This window comes from Nilaparvata lugens, chromosome 3, assembly GCF_014356525.2.
Source record: "Nilaparvata lugens isolate BPH chromosome 3, ASM1435652v1, whole genome shotgun sequence".
Lineage (NCBI taxonomy): Eukaryota > Metazoa > Arthropoda > Insecta > Hemiptera > Delphacidae > Nilaparvata > Nilaparvata lugens.
In genome coordinates, this window is record NC_052506.1 from 94,752,888 (window position 1) to 94,773,969 (window position 21,082).

General features: G+C 34.1%; 2 protein-coding genes across 4 annotated transcripts in view; one reads left to right on the forward strand and one right to left on the reverse strand.

Annotated features, from left to right (window-relative positions):
• The window catches only part of LOC120350657, a 57,480-nt gene extending 43,384 nt beyond the window's left edge, over positions 1–14,096 (reverse strand). For 2 of the 3 annotated variants that reach the window (XM_039425134.1, XM_039425133.1), the window contains exons 1-4: positions 13,494–14,096; positions 12,265–12,515; positions 10,364–10,489; positions 2,449–2,565 (exon numbers count right to left, since the gene is read on the reverse strand). In XM_039425134.1, coding sequence (XP_039281068.1) covers positions 2,449–2,565; positions 10,364–10,489; positions 12,265–12,448 — 427 coding nt within the window. In that variant the 5' untranslated portion in view covers positions 12,449–12,515; positions 13,494–14,096. The remainder of the gene's footprint in view (positions 1–2,448; positions 2,566–10,363; positions 10,490–12,264; positions 12,516–13,493) is intronic. The other variant, XM_039425135.1, reaches the window with a different exon arrangement.
• Positions 14,097–20,645: 6,549 nt separating this feature from the next.
• LOC111058172 (PAXIP1-associated glutamate-rich protein 1) lies at positions 20,646–21,068 on the forward strand. The gene has a single exon (XM_022345673.2). It carries the CDS (start codon positions 20,646–20,648, stop codon positions 21,066–21,068), a length of 423 nt encoding a protein of 140 aa, XP_022201365.2.
• Positions 21,069–21,082: the final 14 nt, after the last annotated feature.

Below are 21,082 nucleotides of genomic sequence, written 5' to 3' on the forward strand. Positions count from 1 at the left end.
TTTCCGAGGTGTTCGCCTGTGATTTCGACTTATCATCATCACGATCCTTATTATGCTAGACCTAACGAAGAAATGGAGACATCTTCCACGGCTGTTACTCAAAAATGACCACGGAATGACATTTGCGCCCGGACTAGTCATTGCGGTTTAATCATTTGCAAGTCATTTGCGGTTTGCAAATTAGGTTTCATTGCGGATCCTATTAGAAAAGGAAAATTACTCTGTCGCTTGAACATCTTTATCCCTCATATGAATCCAAATTCATGATACATGATTTCGATACAGAGCTCCAAGAGAAAATGAATGGCGAAAACCGCACATTGATATCTCAACCCTTATCAGTTAGTTGATGTAAAAGTTTTAAATTATGTTCATATTAGAACTATTATGTTTTATATTAGCCAACTGAAATTGTGTCAGCGCATGAGGGTCTGTCAGAATGATAGCTTCCAAATAGCCTCAGCTGATGTTATGAATGAATGGGAAAACTGTTTTAATTGCATGCAATGAATTCTTCAGCTGACTAAATTAATGATAAATCATAACAATTTTTTTCTTATGCACTTTCAATGTAATTTTATATCCTGAAAAAGGGCGAAGGAGTGAGTAAATTTTGTTGTCCAACGAACTCGATCTGTAAACGGTTCGAAGAATACGTGTTCTAAATTTGAAGCTGATTAATCAATACTGTCTAAAGTTATTGAAGAACATACAGAAAGACGGACGAATTTGGCCTTCAGTAAGTAAAAAGTGAGAACTCGCTAACGCTCGTTCAATAAAGGAAAGAATTGGCTTATACAGATACGGGATAGGAAATTCACGGATGACGCCTCAGCATCGAGGCTGATCTACTAGACTGATTAACTTGAAATTTTGCATGTAGATTCTCAATTTACTGAGGAAAGTTATTGGCATATTTTTAATTTTTCAAGATTTCAGTACGTCAAGTTTTCAGTTTGTCAAGTTTTTAATTGGACCCTTGCAGAGCACGTTTTACCTGCTAATCTCGGATTGGATAACATAAGATAACTCAAAGAAGTACACAGCCATTTCAAAACGCACAATAAAATGCTATCAAGTACCCTTCATTTCATTCCAACACTGGTACTAGTTCCAACTCTTCAAGAGCCATTTTCAAGTGTATAGAAAATAAATAAACAACATTGAATTAATAGAATGCTAGTTTATCTTCATATGATTTAGTTTCATGAAAAACTTTACTGAAAATGGATTGTCTAAATCGAACTGAGTCAAGTTTATTATTTAATCCTATTTGATTTTGATGCTATGAAATTATTTCACATTCAACTTACCGATTTAATTTTCATACTATAATATATGCATAATATGTAGGCCTATATACAACGTGATTCAGAAAGAATACCACAACTTTGAAAATTGATAACTCTGCAAAGAATAAACGGAGAGTAAAGCACTATCTGTCATCGATTTGAGGAAGCTCTGAAGTTTTTTTAGTTCCTTATTTAGTCCCATTGGCACTCATCTGTCCGTGCCTATTTGAATGAAAACTATCCGAGGCAATCGATCGGCTGCTAAGCAGCTCGAGACAAAGCACTTCATCACTGGCCTCCAAGAAGCCCTGACCTCACCCCTGCGATTTTTTCTATGGGGGTACGTTAAAGATAAGATGTATCGACCGCCTCTACCAGCTAACATTGAGGAGCTCAAACAAGAAATAACAGCAGCTATACAAACTGTTACGCCCGATATGCTACTGAGGGTGTGCAACGAGTTCGAGTATCGTATTGATATCACTCGAGTGTATGGAGGGGGTCACATCGAACATTTGTGAACTTGTTTTCTAGTGGGAAAAAACTTAATTTGATACTCTTCATTTTGATTTACAACCCAAGTTTCTATTATGTTTCCTTGATTAAATACAGATTTTCAAAGTTGTGGTATTCTTTTTGAATCACCCTGTACAGCGGCAAAATTGAATAGAAATAATTTAATGAATTTAATTCAATTTGATTTGGACAACTCAATGTTCGTTGTGATTACACTCGTACAATCCAGAAACGATAACTTATATTGCTGAACTTCAGTTAGAGTCTTATCATTATTATTAGCTTAGATACATATTGATTCTGACACGAAAATATTATATTATGAAAATAAAAGCGGTAGGCTGAGTGTGAAAGAATTTCATATCTTTTCAGCAACACAATTAAATAGTTGAATCTCACGATTTCGCTTCTAAATGGCAATATTCGAATATCTGTAATGATTCGAAGATTATGTGTTGAAAATACAAAATTGATTGATGAAAACATTCACAAGTTATCGACGAACATTCCCGTACAAAGACTCGAGCCTCGAATTAACACAGTATGAGCTCGCTACACTCATTCAATAAATAGTCAAGAGTGAATCAAGAGTATAGTTCGATTCGAAGCATGAGAAAATAATAAGTTTGTATCAACTTACAGTCGTTATTGGCGGTACGATGAGGAGTATTCATAGATTTCAACTCCTCTGGCGTATAACGGATGACCTTGGCAGCAGTGCCTTCCTCTTCAGTACTAGTCTCCACTGAAACAGCCTCTGAGATTAAAAAAATCTGAGATTAATATCAAAATGTGACAGCAGAGCCTTAAAATCAAAAACAAAAATGACTTATTTGTGAGTTCTGATTTTCAACCTTCTGAGTATAAAACGGTATCCAAGTATGGATACAACATACAAGTAGTTAATTATTCATTTTCAAATCCTTACAACATATCAAAATCATTGCTGGACGAAAATGCCAGACCAATTAATATAGTCATTCGAACAGAATGTGATTATATTCACATGCACTACAGATCAAGCACATTGAAACTAATTCTACAGAAATCTATGAAATTAGTAACTTATCACTACATTGTTCAATAGTTATTTGTGCAACTAGTGCGCAAAGTGACAGTTTGCTGCACCGAAAGAAACGTTTACGCCCGAGCCATAGGCGAGGGCGGAATGGTTTCTTGAGTGCAGCAGAGGAACTTTGCGCACGTATTTCACATTAAGTTTTTCCTACAGTTACCATTGAATATGAAAAGTGGGTAATTATGGGTAAAATTGCCTGAAATGCATCAAATGTTTTTCTGTGTAATTTTATTATTGATAAAAACCTTAATTTATTGTCAAATTGAATAAAAATGTTGTCCTTGGTTATAATATATAATAGTAATAATTAGCGCGTTGTGCTTCGTTGCACCTCTGCTCACTATAGCAGCCACAGCAGTCACTGTTACCAACTTCATTTTGATTTTGCTGCACTGTTGCTCCATATAACCTACTAAGTATTTTGCGTTGCCATGTTGCAAATCTGGAGTGCAGAAAAATTTTTCCCGCACTAGAGCGGAAAAGTGATTCTTTGCGTTCTGTAATCAGTGCAGCAATGGCCACTTTTCAACGTAACTGTAGAAAAAAGTAATTGAATGTTTCATTCATTTATTGAAGCATGAACGGACAATGTCTTGTGTCTCTCAAGTACCAATGTCCAGATCCTGCAATGGAAATTTTTCAGGAAAACATTGATCTGCAAGTAGGCCTACACTCCTATGATATTATATAAAAAAATCTAATGAAAATTCTAATAACATCTGATTGGAAAGAGATAATATCAGAAAATCCTTTGATCATTTGATCCATTGAAGATTTTGATCCTTGAGATGTCCTTATGCGCGCCTCTCCTCTAGGAGAAAATTTGTGGGTTAAATGGAAGAGGGGGCTTCTATTGCCTCAATTTCGCCCACATCACTTTTATTGTGAAGTGTAAACAATAGTCATTTATCTATCTATCTATCTAGGAAATACTGAAATGAAGTGCATCTAGAATATAAATATAATATAATATATATAATATAAGATTCTCATAGAATATAATCTCATGAACTTATTTCATTGTGCGAAATATCAATGTCAGGACAATGTAGTAGGAGATGATGATTGAAGCTGAAAATTAGGTGTTTTTCACAATACAAGGAGCATTGTTGTCAGATGTACCTGGAAAGTGGAAATCTATAAGAGATAGAGCGCTCTACCTGAACGTAGATTGCAGAGCACAAAAATACACCCAGAGGGATTTTGAATTGTACATCTAAATGATAACAATCGGAAGATATTGTTGATCGAAAACTAAAATTCATCAGAATTGAATAAAGTATTCTGCAGTAATATACTATCATTTTATTTGGATGAATGAAATAGAGGTAAGATATCTTCTTCTTCTATATAATAAGAGAGAGTGGGGTTGTGTTTGTTCGCATCAAAACATGTCAACTTGTGGATTGCATACCGGAAAAACGGGAATGATTTAGATCTCCAAATTTTGAACATAGATTCTAAAAATATCAATCTCGTGCACCTGGAAGCCCAAATTTCTATTTTCCTTCTAGATTTTTCAGAATATTAATGTTCAAATTCATCTATGCTACCGTAGGCTAATTGAAGTTCCATAGCCCAAAGTGTGTATTTTTATCAGCAGGTTATAAGACTACCATTTACGAACGTCTATGTAGCGCAGCGGTAAGAAGCTTGCTTACGGAGCGATGGTACCTGGGTTCAAATCCCCCGATGCTTCCCATTTTTTTGTTCTTAATTTTTTCCCTCGAAACGTATTATTATCAATTATTTTTTGAAGGAATTTGTTTTCATTACTATTGAACTTGGATTTTATCAAATAATTATTTTCAATGTAAAATTTTGCCACCAGTACAAATGAATTGGACATAGTCTTCATGCTGTAGGCCTATAATTTATTGAATTTCATAAGAAAAACATGAATAGATCACAATAAAATGAGTAATAATTTATATTCTTCAGTTATAATGTAGGCTACTATCAGACACGAATTCCCAGTGAAACGAGTATTTTAGGTATTTTTTTTGGAATTGGGAAAACAAAAGGCTGCCTGATTCAAATTGAGGAGGATCCTAATAGAACTAAAATTTATTGATGTATTGGAAAAATCAATATGATTCTGTGAGGTTTCCAAGTATTATGTATTCTTCAGTTTTCTATACTTTAATAACTAGATACTAATAACTATACTAATAGCTAGAGCTATGACCTTCCACTTTTGTTTTCGGAACTGCTTAATAAACAATTATTCTCATATATATTGTTTATTTCTCTGTGTGGCGAAAAATAGCGTTCGCACCACAGGCAAAAATGTTTTTCCGGCTCCCAATCTTTTCTAGTCCTCGGCCTACGGCCTCGGACTTGAAAACCGATTTCGAGCCGGAAAAGTCTCATTTTCGGCCCTAATATACTATTGCGTTGCCATGTTGCAAATCTGGAGTGCAGAAAAATTTTTCCCGCACTAGAGCGGAAAAGTGATTCTTTGCGTTCTGTAATCAGTGCAGCAATGGCCACTTTCCAACGTAACTGTAGGAAAAATTAATTGAATGTTTCATTCATTTATTGAAGCATGAACGGACAATGTCTTGTGTCTCTCAAGTACCAATGTCCAGATCCTGCAATGGAAATTTTTCAGGAAAACATTGATCTGCAAGTAGGCCTACACTCCTATGATATTATATAAAAAAATCTAATGAAAATTCTAATAACATATGATTGGAAAGAGATAATATCAGAAAATCCTTTGATCATTTGATCCATTGAAGATTTTGATCCTTGAGGTGTCCTTATGCGCGCCTCTCCTCTAGGAGAAATTTGTGGGTTAAATGGAAGAGGGGGCTTCTATTGCCTCAATTTCGCCCACATCACTTTTATTGTGAAGTGTAAACAATAGTCATTTATCTATCTATCTATATATCTAGGAAATACTGAAATGAAGTGCATCTAGAATATAAATATAATATAATATATATAATAAGATCTCATAGAATATAATCTCATGAACTTATTTCATTGTGCGAAATATCAATGTCAGGACAATGTAGTAGGAGATGATGATTGAAGCTGAAAATTAGGTGTTTTTCACAATACAAGGAGCATTGTTGTCAGATGTACCTGGAAAGTGGAAATCTATAAGAGATAGAGCGCTCTACCTGAACGTAGATTGCAGAGCACAAAAATACACCCAGAGGGATTTTGAATTGTACATCTAAATGATAACAATCGGAAGATATTGTTGATCGAAAACTAAAATTCATCAGAATTGATTTTTTTTCAATTTTACTCATTTTTTAAAAATCATAACTCATCTCATGATCTAATTTTATTCAGAATTTTATAATCTAAAAAAAAGGCGGGAGCAAATTTTTCTATCCGATTACTGGATTTGGCAGAAATAGATGAAAACTGGAAAATGAACAGAAAATACGAGGTTTTGTGCCACTCTGTATCTAGCACAAGGAAATTTTGCATGACGAAATTGGTTCTGGACTTCTCTTATGTATCCAAATAATATATTAAAATATCATAACTACAATTTGAATTGCAAGCACACCCCCTTTTTTATGTCTATATTGACTGGACTGAAATGGCTGTGTTTTAATATAGTCTGTAGCAAAATAGAGTCAAATTATGGAGAATCGGCATCGGCAATCCTGTTCTCCCATCTTCCTTCACTGCCATTATAACGTAGACCTCACTGTAGCAGTTGCTAGCTTTTATTAAATTTAAATATCGGGGCACCGAGCTTCGCTCGTTATTTATTTATTGAGTATTGATAAACTGTACACAATTCTTTAAAATGATTGGGGAAGGACTAACAGGGACAGCACAAAACTGTTTCTTCCCCAAATTTCGATTTATACACTATAAATAGTCCAGAAAGTGGGTTATGTTCCATACACTTGAATTCAGGTTCAATTTTCAGTTCAAACGTTTGAAAACAAAAAAATTCTAATTTAGATTATTTACAAACCAAATTTAATAACAAAATAACACTCACTAATCACTTAAAATTATCAAAAATGATCAACTTTGAAAATTATGATATAATCTAGTTTAGAAGGATTATCATGTCATGTCAACAAATCAGATTATTTTGATCAAGTCGATTAAATTGTCTAGCTAGATAATATTTCTGGCTGATTGATTACACAGCTGGAAATAAATCTGTTTCTCTCAAACACACGCATATTCTGTTTCGACAGACGACGAAATTATGATCTGTTTTTCCAAGGATGAATAATTGTTATCCTTTTCATGTCCTTCAGCGAGTTTTCCCAGGGATTAGACCTAGTGCAATCGAATTTTTATATCATAAACCTACTATGTTCCAAATTTCGTGGAAATCGTAAGAGCCGTTTTCGAGATCCGTTGAACATTAATAACCAGTTATAAAAATATAAACAGATATACAGAAATTGCTCGCTTAATATAATAGGATTAATATACTACTGTATATAGACACTTTTTTTAGTGTCATCAGAGAAGATAAAAGAGTAATCACCTGCTAGTGATTCTGTAAATAAATAGTAGTTATTTATCAGAATATAAGAAGCTTAGGAAGAAACGCCCATCTATTTCCTGTAAGAATACAAAATTTAGCAAGGTTGCCCCAAGACCAACTATAGAACAGACCCCAACTCTCGATTCGAAATGGAGCCAGTTTTAAGTCTGTTTAGTACACTTTTTTATTTAAATTGGATAATCTTTTTCAATATAATTGTTAAGATCATTATAACAGTGAGAAAAAGTGGAAACTGAAATTTCTAAATGGTCCAATAAGCGAGTTATAGGTTGTTGAAGTGCTTACTTTCCAGATTCCGTTTTCTTTCCCGATCATAAACGGTTTCGACTATATTATTAGAACTTCTCTTAAAAATTCAAAAAATGTATCTTTCCAAACTTAAACATTTCATTCCCCATATCGTGCATAAATAAAAAGTAACATTTTTTGTAAATTCGATAACTTGTTTATTTTGGCATTAATCGCGAAAAAAAGCATATTAGAACAAAGCCAATGATATATATACATACTGAATGTATTAAAAAACCTCCAATGGAAAATTCGAAACCGTTTATGATCTGGAAAGAAAACGGAGTTTAGCACTCCAACTACCCATAACTCGCTTATTGGACCACTTGAAAATTTCAGTTGCCACTTTTTCTCACTCTTATAATGATCTTAACAATTATATTGAAAAAGATTATCCAATTTAAATTTGAATAAAAAGTTGTACCGAACAGCCTTAAATATAAATGACTGCATAATCCAAGTGACAAAATTTGATCAGGGGCCTGTTTCAAAAAACCTTGTAATACAGGGCCTGTATTACAGGACTTATAAATTAAAATTTACAATCCTGTAAAATTATGTTTCATAAAAATAATTCTACACTTGTAAAATCACCTGTAATATTTGCCTGTATTACAGTTCCTTTATTTTGAATTAATGTTTTCATTGGCCAGCGAGCCTAATATAATTTTTGAACAAAATGCTACTTAAGATGTTTTGGTGGAAAATCCACATTATCAAATTTCTGATGATGGACAGATTGCATTCATGCTGGAAAATAACTTTGTTAATGATAAATAGCTGGGAAATTATAATAACTAGGTCTACTTAACTTTCATAACTTATTATAATAGTTATATGAGTAGTAATGTTTCAAAAAAAGTTAATTATCGAATGTTAATAATTAAATTAACGACATTAAATTTGTTCAATAAAAAACATGAAAAAACATTATGTACGTACATTTTTTTGAATATTTCCAATAACGCTTTATTGAGGAACTTCTAAATTTTACCTGTAATACAGGAACTTCTCCAGGACTTGTAACTTTTATGAAGCAGGCCCCAGCTCATAGATTGGAACAAATAGGAGTTGGGTCAGTTGGTAACCATCTGGATTATGCAGTATTTATTTACGACCCGCGCCATGTTGAATCGAGGGTTGGGGTCTGTTATTGAGTTGGTCTTAGTTGCCCCATATCGTGATATTGAGTCAACGTAGTATACAGACTACTATAGTGAGGTCCACGTTATAATGGCAGTGTTTGATTGGCAATGGTATTGCTATCCTTGTCTATCATTCAACAAAGTGGACTATGGCAGCATGGTGTACAATGACATGACTGGGGGCTTAATATGAAATCGCAGCGTGCATTGAAATATGCAGTTAGGTTCATATATGATGCAAGAAGGGATGACCATATCACACCTTTCTATAGGAGACTGCAATGGCTGAAACTGAAGGACCGGAGACAATCTTCATATTATGTCTTGTATATCACCTAGTTGTCGAGGGCAAGGGCCCGCAAGGAGAGATTCACCCCTCTTGCGCACATCCACCACAGAAATACACGGCAGCACCAGTATTTCCTACAAATTCCACTCCACCGCACAGTTATGTACAATTTCTCTTTTACTGTAGTAGTGTCCCAACTGTGGAACAATCTATCACCTGAGTTGATTTTCTCACCAAGCTTCTATTTGTTCGAATCGAGGCTTCTGTCGTCATTAATAAATGATACATTGGCATAAGGTCATTATGATTGGCAGGGTTTGGTGCGTTGATGCGTTCATTGCTCCTATTTCATGCTCAGTTTCATTATTACTTCTCTTTTTTTTTATTAAAAGTCTGATCACAATGTTCTGTAATGGGACCACCTTTATAGTTTATCTATCACCTATTTTATCTTCCCTCTATTGTATTTTATTATGAACTTCAACTTTTCATGGTATACTTTCATGATAAGTTTCACTCCACATGGATGCAAATAACAACTTTAGTTTGCTAATGTGATAATACTTTAGTTGATGTTGATGGCTCAATTTGTACAATATTATTTTCTTCAATATTTGTAATTGATTAATACTGATGCGGAACTGAAAATAATTATTTATTTCTTAAGTTTCATTTAATTTTATAATGTCAATTTTTGTAAATGTTACCATAGGCAACAGCCTAGTAACAATTGTCAATAAATATATTATCTTATCTTAACAAAGCAGATAGCGCTATCTCTTTCTCGCTTTGCTCTGTTGCCAGATTGTCTTTTAACAATGTAGAATTAATAATTAATTGACAAAATATTTCATCCAAATTATGAAAATTCATTATCAAATTACTAAAAAATATAATTTCTTGCTTAATAAAATATATTATTTTAAACGAGAATGAACAGTTAATATTACATCAATAAACCTGTATCAGCTACCGTCTAAAGTAGGCATTGACAAGAGGATCGGCAACGTTCTTCTCCTATCTTTCTCCACTGCCATTTTAACGTGGACCTCACAATAACTTTGATATTAAGTGACATCTCGGTAGACATAATGTATTGGACTCCGAAAGTGATATTCGCGTCAAACTGTCGGCATTGATTGGATAACAAGCAGCATTGATAAGGAGTGCTGTCAGTTGAAAGTGAATGTCGCTACCACAGAATACAATAGGAGTTTTATAGGAGTTTTCTCTGCCGCTACTTATACTCACGTTGGATGTTGTCCAGAATAACATAGAGTCTCACAGTCATATCTCCCATCCACGATTTCTTGATTGTCGTGATTGCAATACTGAACTCATCATCACAATTCACAGCAATGTTGTCTTCCTCATCATCTGAAATATTTCAACAAAAATGTACAAATTACTTTTTGTATTAATGGTTTTTTGAATTAATGTTTTTTTTTGAAATATTAATTGCGACAGAATATTTTTTTTCTCACTCTCTCTCTACTTGAAATATTTGAACAACAATTTACACACATAGATAGAATTTTTTTTAATATTGATTATTGAGAGATTATTAATGTGAATTTGTTTATAGAGACATTATTTTAGTAGGCTAATAACTAAGAAAATATGAGAAAAAGCTCACCCTCGAATGATAATCCGTGGATAAGCTTATGAGGAATTGGGAACTATATAAACAATATTTAATTAGATACGGCATTGAATCATGGGAAAGTGCAGCCAATTATCTTTTATCTAGAGTTGAACGAATACAATTGAGAACATTGAAATGTATAACTACTAGAATTCTTGATGTTAAAAATATTGATCAATACAACCCACGTAGCTTACAAATATTCTATCATACCTTAACGCTCAAACATTTCTACCTTTTCAAAATTGTAATACTCTACAAAGGCAATTTACACTATAGACTCCTTGCTCCTCCCTCGCTCTACAATTAAGATCTCCGTCAGTATATGTAGTACCCAGATTTAATAATATTTATGATCCCTCTATTATGTACTTCCCTAGTTATTCAACAGACTTCCTCCAAATATTCGTGACTACTCCAAGAAGGATGTAATGTTGTATCTCAAAAGTAAAAGCACATTCAATTTATAAAACTAATAATATTACAAACGTATATATGAGATTTAAGAAACAGCAAGTTGAAAAATGACAGCATATGCTTACATTATTAGAATTTTCCAAATTTTGCTGGCTGAAGTTTTAAAATTTCTTTTATTGTCACTGCCGCCTGCCTCAACGATAAAAATGTATTATTAATAGCGTAAAACAATTTTTTCCCTTTTTCTTTTTTTCATTCCTCTCCAATAATTTTATTTATTTTCCTTTTTTCACTAATTCTCCAGCAAAATCTGATGTATTTTTCTTATTTTCTTTTTGCACTTTGTATTTATTTTCTTTTATCTTATACTTGAAATCTTTGAAGTGTCATATTTAGTTTGTATAAGTTTATTTAACTTTCAAAATGGATTAATTTTTTCAAGAAAATTGTTTCAACATTTCAATTTTTCAGACATGAGCACTCAAAGTTGGAAGCTTTGGTGTGGTCCATTTGAAATTTGATAGCAGATTAATTCAAGAAACTTTTTTCTTTTTTTATTGCGGATGATGCCCGCCCACATGAGCTTTTTTGCTTGTTTGTGGGTAATGCTTGCGAGGGTGAGTTATGAAGAGGAATTTTTCAAGGTATTGTTTATCAAATAACAAACTATATTTTTTGACTTTTTTGTCAAACAAAACACAGAGCTACCATCAACTTGTTTTATTCAGAGAATATTGTTACCATAGAGAAACGATAGCGTAAGTAGATATCCCATGGTATAGGGCGTTTATGTCGCAACTTTTACTGTTATCCCAAGCCGATAGTTCACGTAATTCTTTCCCATGCAGCTGTGTGACGCTGGTAGTCTCTCAAATTGTGCCGTTCCTACACTCTCACCCAAACAAAACAGTAAAAATTGACAATAATCGACAGTAATCGGCTTGAGATAACAGTAAAAGTTGCGACATAAATTCCCTATACCATGGGATATCTACTTACGCTATTGTTTCTCTATGGTGTTACTTATGTTAAGTTTACACATAGTGGTGGATATTGTTTGAATTTGATCAATTGCATTTTTTGAACGTACCCTTCCAATGGATAGTGAACTGTCGGTCGAGCAGTGAGGGGTAGAGCTTGATGATCTTGTCTCGCACCTCGTCAAAACTCAACATGCCGCTCATGAACACATGCCTGTCGACGCAGAAGCGACGGATCTCGATCGATCCATCCGCCTCCTCCAAGTAGATCTTGAATGGCACTGTGTTCGCCATCTTCACAAATTGCACTCCTACTTTGATCTAATGAACTTTATTTGTTGTAAGTAGTAGGCCTAGGTACCTGCAAACATAACAAGCCCTAAATTTATACTCTAGCAAAGCTTTCTTTTATGTAGCCTATAGGCTATTAAACTATGATGAATTACAAGTTCAACAAGATTCATGCCCGGTTTCTAGAACTCTTATTAAACTCTAAGTTTTAAAAGTTGAACTGTGAGGTCACCGGTATAATGGCAGTGGAAAAAGATAGGAGAACAACGTTGCCGATTCTCTGCCTTGCCACTGCCTTCTGCTACCGTTATTATCTGGCAAATTACCATGCAATCAACTTTCCAATTATTGACTTACCTTTTGAATAATTTTATCTTTCATGCGTTTGCAATTACAAATTCCATTTTTATATAAGCTTTTTATAAGCTGACAAATGTTAGGCTATTACGGACAATGGAATGTTTCTTTACCAAATTAAATGTTAGGCTATTACTGACAATGGAATGTTTCTTTACCAAATTATTATAACTTTATATGAGATTCAAAATTTTTCTCCAGCTTGACTCAAACTATAAAATAATTAGCATCTTCATTTGAATATGAAAAAATTGTAAATTAGAAATTAATGATCGTAAAGCATAATACTTGAATTATTTTGCAATATTTTACTGCCATAGAGGTAAACCTATTATTTTGTTATGCTGCTTGACCTACATTATCTTTTTTTGAGGAAAAAATACCGTAGCCCAAGTTTATTTATTTTAAATAGATATTGATTTTACATTAATTGTAATAATTACAATAATTTCTCAACAAATATCATCAACACTATGATTTCCTGTATAAATTATTTTTAAAATTATGCTACACTTGACAAAAAAATAAAATTAAGTCATCTTGATTTCAAGTTTAGTGTGTGAAAATTGAAGAAAAAGCATTGATCAAAAATGCAATATGATGCAAAATTTTTACAGAAAATGGCTGCATAATATCTGTAGGTAGCCTACAGAGAAATAATAATATTGCTTGATGTAACGTAATATCTTACCTGAATACAGCTTACTAACGGTGCGACTAAGCCGAAAAACTGCAAAGAACTAGTAAACAACAAAGGATTCACAATATTTATAACCAGGTTTGCATTAACATGTAATATTGCATCACATGTAACAACAAAATAAGGTAAAGTGACAGTCACTCAGACCTCAGCCTCAGAACCAGAACAACAGAATATACAGAATGGAAACTTGTAATCAATCGGCTATCTAACCAATGCTTTTTACATGACGCCAATACTAAACACGTCACGTGACCTTGGGAAGTTCTAATCCTGGTCTTCTGATTGGCTCGTAGCAGTGAACCAGATCAATTGATCCAGATCATTAAAGTGATCCGAACCTACCATCAATACTATTACAATGCGGCGCTTCCTAACAAGATGGCGGATTTTAGCGTCAGGGTACTAGCCAAGTTTCTATACTGTATGTATACAGTGACCAAGCGGCTGACTGCATTTGGTTCCATTTATAGAAAAACGTTACCAGTCGATCTAATACAAGTAGTTGGTTCAGACACAGAATAGATATATTATACAGAATGGAAACTTGTAATCAAACGCTTATCTAACCAATGCTTTTTACATGACCCCAATACTAAACACGTCACGTGACCTTGGGAAGTTCCAATCCTGGTCTTCTGATTGGCTCGTGGCAGTGAACAAGATCAATTGATCCGGATCATTAAAGTGATCCGAACCTACCATCAATACTATTACTGTGCTATTACAATACGGCGCTTCCTAACAAGAAGGCGGACTTTGGCGTCAGAGTAAAGCCAAGTTTCCGTACTGTATGTATACTGTGCCAGAACAGCAGCTTCTCTTTGTCTCAGAAACAGAGTAACGGCCAGCAACAGTCACAGTTATAACATAGTTATTCAAAAGTATTCTTTGAGTATCTATAGTGAGGTCCACGGTATAATGGTAGTGTACGATTTGCAATGGTGTTGCTATCCTTGTCTATCGTTCAACAAATGTGAAAGAGTTTGGGGTTACGTTTTATTATTTAATAATGTTTTTTTTAGGATAGGTTAGGTTTTTGCTTTGAAATTGCAATATGCTAGAAGGGGCTAGGGTCTAGGTAGAGTTATGTTTTTTGATGTTTCAAAGGTAAAAGGATAGGTGAGGGGGTTAGGATTTTGCTTTGAACCAAATGTTTGTGAACATGTTCATGAAATGAACCACATATTTGTGAACATGTTCATGAAATGAACCACATGTTTGTGAACATGTTCATGAAATGAGCCACATGTTTGTGAACATGTTCATGAAATGAACCACATGTTTGTGAACATGTTCATGAAATGAACCACATGTTTATGAACATGTTCATGAAATGAACCACATGTTAATGTTTTGCTCTAAAGATGATGAATAAATCTAAAGTATTAAATGTGAAAGGGTTAGAGGTTAGGTTAAATTTAGGTTATATTCAATAAAGTGTTATTAGGATAGGTTAGGTTTTTGCTTTGAAATTGCAATATGCTAGAAGGGGCTAGGGTGCAGTTGGAGTTATGTTTTTTGATGTTTCAAATGTGAAAGGATAGGTTAGGGGGTTAGGATTTTGCTTTGAAATCTAAATTATTAAATGTGAAGGGATAAGGGGTTAGTGGTTGGTTTTTTTTTGATTATTTCAATAATGTTTCATAAGGTTAGGTTAGGTTTTTGCTTTAAAATTGCAATATGCTAGAAAGGGCTAGGGTCCAGGTAGAATATGCTTTTTGATTTTCAAAGGTGGAAAGATAGGTTAGGATTTTGCTTTGAAATTGCAATATGCTGGAAGGATTAGAGGTTTTTCAAATAGTTATGTTTATTGATGTTTAAATGTAAAAGGGGTGGTTGAGGGTTCGGTTTTTGTTTTGAAATGACAATATTTATGCTAACTTAGTTAGGGTATAGTGTTTTTTAACATCAGTTAAATAACAACTGTTATATTTTATTAATTATATTTTTCAAAGATACCCTTTCTTCTATAAAATAAAATGATAATATATTAATTATTATATTGAATTTAATGATAAATGATCATTGGATAATAATATCTTCATCAAATAGAATGACGATTGGCTCCAGTTACAGTGCTCGGTAACCATCATCACAAAGAACGTTACATTCAAAGAACTGACTGAATGGAACGGGAAAAACCCGTTGCTAACGCATGCACGATACGGTGCTGTCTGAGACAGAGAGTGGTTTGTGCCAGAACCAGCCAGAACCTTCTAGATAGAAAATCAACAGGAGTCAGAAATTCAGAACCAGCAAGTCATGAGCACGCGCGTCTCCCTGTAGGAATGCATCACCAGCATAGAGGAGTATACGCATGCGCTAGTAACTTATTTGTTAGAGCAGTTCCGTTCACTGTAATAATAATAATTATTATCAGTAACAATAATTATTATTGAAATAGCAGCAGCTTCTCTTTGTCTCAGATACAGAGTAACGGCCAGCAACGGTCGGTCACAGTTATCACATAGTTATTCAAAAGTATTCTTTGAGTAGGCCTATCTATAGTGAGGTCCACGTTATAATGGCAGTATGTGATTTACAATGGTGTTGCTATCCTTGTGTATCATTCAACAAAGCAGATGGTGCTATCTCTTTCACCAATTGCAAGGTTGCCACATCGTTCATCAACATGTAGAAATTCAACTAATTGAACCATTGCAAGGTTGCCACATCGTTTATCAACAATGTAGAAATTCAACTAATTGACAAAATAGGTTTGAGGGTTAGGTTTTATTTAGATTATATTTTAATGTTTCATAAGGATAGGTTAGGTTTTTGCTTTGAAATTGCAATATGCTAGAAGGGGCTAGGGTCCAGGTAGAGTTATGTTTTTTGTTGTTTCAGAGGTGAAAGGATAGGTTAGGGCTTTAGGATTTTGCTTTGAAATCCAAAGTATTAAATGTGAAAGGGTAAGGGGTTGAATTATTTCAAGTTATATTTAATAATGTTTCATAAGGCAAGGTAAGGTTTTTGCTTTAAAATTGAAATATGCTAGAAAGGGCTGGGAAAAAGGTAAAATTATGGTTTTTGATATTTCAAAGGTGAAAAGATAGGTTAGGGGTTAGGATTTTGCTTTGAAATAACAATATGCTGGAAGGGATTATGCGTTTTTACAAATATTTATGTTTATTGATGTTTTAAATATAAAAGGAGTGGTTAGGGGGTTGGGTTTTTGCTTTGAAATTACAATATGCTGACTTAGTTATAGTGTTTTTCAACATTAGTTCAATAACAACCGTTATATTTTATTAATTATATTATTGAGGAGTACTCTTTCTGTTATTGAATGAAATGATGATAATATATTGATTATTATATCGAATTTAATGATAAATCATCATTGGATAATAATATCCTCATCAAAATGGAATGACGGCTCCAGTTACGGTGCTCGGTACCATCATCACAAATAACGCTACATTTAAAGATCTGACTGAATGGAACAGGAAAAAACCGTTACTAACGCATGCGCGATACGGTACTGTCTGAGACCGAGAGTGGTTTGTGCTGTGACTGGCATCACACAAACCACTCTCGGTCTCAGACAGCACCGTATCACGCATGCGTTAGTAACGGTTTTTTCCCGTTCCATTCAGTCAGTTCTTTGAATGTAACGTTCTTTGTGATGATGGTTACCGAGCACCGTAACTGAAGCCGTCATTCCATTTTGATGATGATATTATTATCCAATGATGATTTATCATTAAATTCGATATAACAATCAATATATTATCATCATTTCATTCAATAAAAGGAAGAGTACTTTTCAATAATATAATTAATAAAATATAACGGTTGTTATTTAACTACCGTAATGTTAAAAAAACACTACAACTAAGTCAGCATATTGTCATTTCAAAGCAAAAACCTAACCCCTTAACCTCCCCTTTTATATTTAAAACATTATTAAACATAAATCTTGGTACCTTCCAGCATAAATTTGGTAGTATATAATGCGTTAGTAACGGTTTTTTCCCGTTCCATTCAGTCAGTTCTTTGAATGTAACGTTCTTTGTGATGATGGTTACCGAGCACCGTAACTGGAGCCGTCATTCCATTTTGATGATGATATTATTATCCAATGATGATTTATCATTAAATTCGATATAACAATCAATATATTATCATCATTTCATTCAATAAAAGGAAGAGTACTTTTCAATAATATAATTAATAAAATATAACAGTTGTTATTTAACTACCGTAATTTTTTAAAAAACACTACAACTAAGTCAGCATATTGCAATTTCAAAGCAAAATCCCAACCCCCTAACCTATATTTTCACCTTTGTAATATCAAAAGCCATAACTCTTTCTAGCATATTGCAATTTTAAAGCAAAAACCTAACCTAGCCTTATGAGACGTTATCAAATATAACTTAAAAAACCTAACCCCTAACCCTTTCACATTCAATACTTTGGATTTCAAAGCAAACTCCTAACCCCCTAACCTATCCTTTCACCCTAGCCCCTTCTAGCATATTGCAATTTCAAAGCAAAAACCTAACCTATCCTTATGAAACATTATTAAATACTGTATAACCTAAATAAAACCTAACCCTTGAACCTATTTTGTCAATTAGTTGAATTCCCACATTGTTGATAATCGATGTGGCAACCTTGCAATGCTTGAAAGAGATTGCGCCATCTGCTTTGTTGAATGATACACAAGGATTGCAACACCATTGCAAATCACACACTGCCATTTAACGTGGACCTCACTATAGATACTCAAAGAATACTTTTGAATAACTATGTGATAACTGTGACCGTTGCTGGCCGTTACTCTGTATCTGAGACAAAGAGAAGCTGCTGGCATCACAAAGTAGGACTTCTCTGTGCTGGCATTTAGTGGAACTGCAACTGATTCGCCAATGTAAGAAAATACAACATAACCTCTTTGACTTAACTTTATATCAAAATCAAAAACTGTAACATGATCTCTTAGATTATTGAAGTTGGAAATTACTTTCATTGATTCATTGGACCCGGGCAACATTGCTGGGTTTTCAAGTTTAATGTATCAAATTTGTATACACATTGGCACTAAACTTTTTATGCTTCTTCAATTTTTGTTAATGATGCAAATCATTGTTCTGTGTTCTATTCACTCATGTTAAAATAAAAAATTGAATACTGAAAAAACAGAGTTTCCTCATTGTAGAATAAGGCTGCAGTGCAATAAAAGTCCTATATGTTGTGACATTTTAAATTTATTGAAAACTATGAGATGGAATAAATTGAAGGAATAGGAGGTATCGGTATTGTTAAAGTTAGAAAGAGCATCAAATACTGCAATAATCAAGACTGCGATAAGAGCACCATCCTATATAGCATATTTTGAAGGAATTATTCATTGAAAATTGTGATTCATTGCGAATAATTTATAGAAAATTCTATGAAGTCAACCATCAAATTTACAGTTTACAACTTTGTTCACATTATTGAACAACTGCTTTGAATGCAGTCAAAAGTTAGCTAATTCTTCTTACTACTGACTTTGAGATAAAATGAAAATATATTACTTATAAAACTAAGAACTATTGTGAAAAGGATAAAAATTTCAAAAATAAAAATATTTTTTATTGTTAAAATGATTCATTAATTGAAATATATAACATGTTTCAATGTAATAAAAATGAGCAAGGTCGTGATACAAGCATTGTTATTGATAAGAGCAGGAACGAACTGGAGAAGTTGGACCTCCTCCATAGCATCTATGAGGGAGAAAATTTCGCAGAGTGCTCCTGGAGGCCCAATCAAAGTAGATACCCACAAACCGCATACCTAGAATTGTGCCTTCCTATCCTAAGGAAGCTGTGAAACTAGCAGAGGAACATGACCAGAAGAGAGAGAGCCCCTGGATCCGGTAATACCATCCTTAAATCAGCAAATCTGTAGACTGGTGGATGATCATATAAAGAGGAAGTGGGAAGAACACCTTAGTAGTGCAACATTTGGTCAGGGCCCCAAAAATCTCTAGTCAACACTGAAGGGTCTGACAAACCCTCCTCATAGCAAACCAAACATTGTGATTTCATTCTCCAACATCCCCTCTACTAATTCCAGACACTGTGCCAAACAGTTCAATATGCAGTTTACAGAACATCCTCGAAATTTAAAGAGAGAGCTCTGCAAGGCAAAAACCCGAATGTTGCACCTAGCCAGGAAATCTTTGAATGGAGACACTTTATCAACTGACTGGACTATCACTTCAGATATGACACATATACATAATATAAAATAACTAACATTGAATAACTAACTAAATGACACATGTAGCTATTAAAAGCTCAAGGCCATCAAAAGCTTTAGGTCCCGATGGTATATCAGCCATAATGATCAAACACCTTGACTCTTGTGCAGTAGATTTCCTTACAGAACTCTTCAACTTGTCCATCAAAACCTTTCAAACATCTGATGTCTGGAGGGTTGGTCGGATAACGACCTTTAGGTCTTCATCCTGAAGCCAGGGAAGTCTGCTGACGATGCCAAGTCATAACAACCCATATCACTGCTGTCACCCCTGATGAAGATGCTGGAACAACTCATTCTTACACCTCACTCTGACCACGTCCATTTGGCCGAACACCAACACAGAAAAGGGTAGAAGCACTGTAACTGCTCTTCATTAACTTCAGGAGTAAATCAACTGTGGACTAAATAAGAAACGCCCATGTTTGAAAACCATTGTTGTTGGTTTATATAACCTAAATAAAACCTAATCCCTAACCCTTTCACATTTAATACTCAAGATTTATCCGTTATCTTTAGAACAAAACATAAACTTGTGGTTCATTTTCTGAAACTAAACATACTGGTACCGTATCCATTTTATGATGCGCAAGTTGAATCTTGTCGGCACACAATCAGCTGGTATATAGATACTCAAAGAATACTTTTGAATAACTATGTGATAACTGTGACCGTTGCTGGCCGTTACTCTGTATCTGAGACAAAGAGAAACTGCTTGACAGCCAAAGCCAATGTTGTAAAATTCAAAATAAGAAATTTTGAGGTTAGTTTCAGAAGAAAAGTAATAAAGAATTTTATTAGAGGTTAGTTCTATGATGGATTGTGGATTCATTGTGATTTACCTCGTTTACCTTGGAATTGCTTCAGTTTAAAACTACAATCATGACATCAGAAATTATTAACACGGATTCACTAGAGAAAGATGAGGATACATCTGACGATGAAAATGGTTGGGAGAAAGCTTTTGCTTTGCGAGAGAATGGCCTTTGGGAACCTGAACCTGAAGTAATGTTCAAATATCTAATGGAACTGGAAAGCAAAGGTTATTGTGAGTTACAATGGGAATGTCCAGGACGAAGACCTCTCACGCCTCAGGACACCGATGACAGGTCAGACGATCACGAAAACACCACTGGTGAAGCGCATGAAGAAGATAACTCTGATTTTGAATTCAAAGATGAAATGTCTCAGTTGAAGCTTCCCGTCCGTCCTGCAGGTGAGAATCCTGGCCCAAGGGGTAGTGCCAAGAAAAAGACTACTAGCTGGATGCCATCCTCTCAAACATGGCAAGGCATAGGAAATTAGATATGATGGATCAA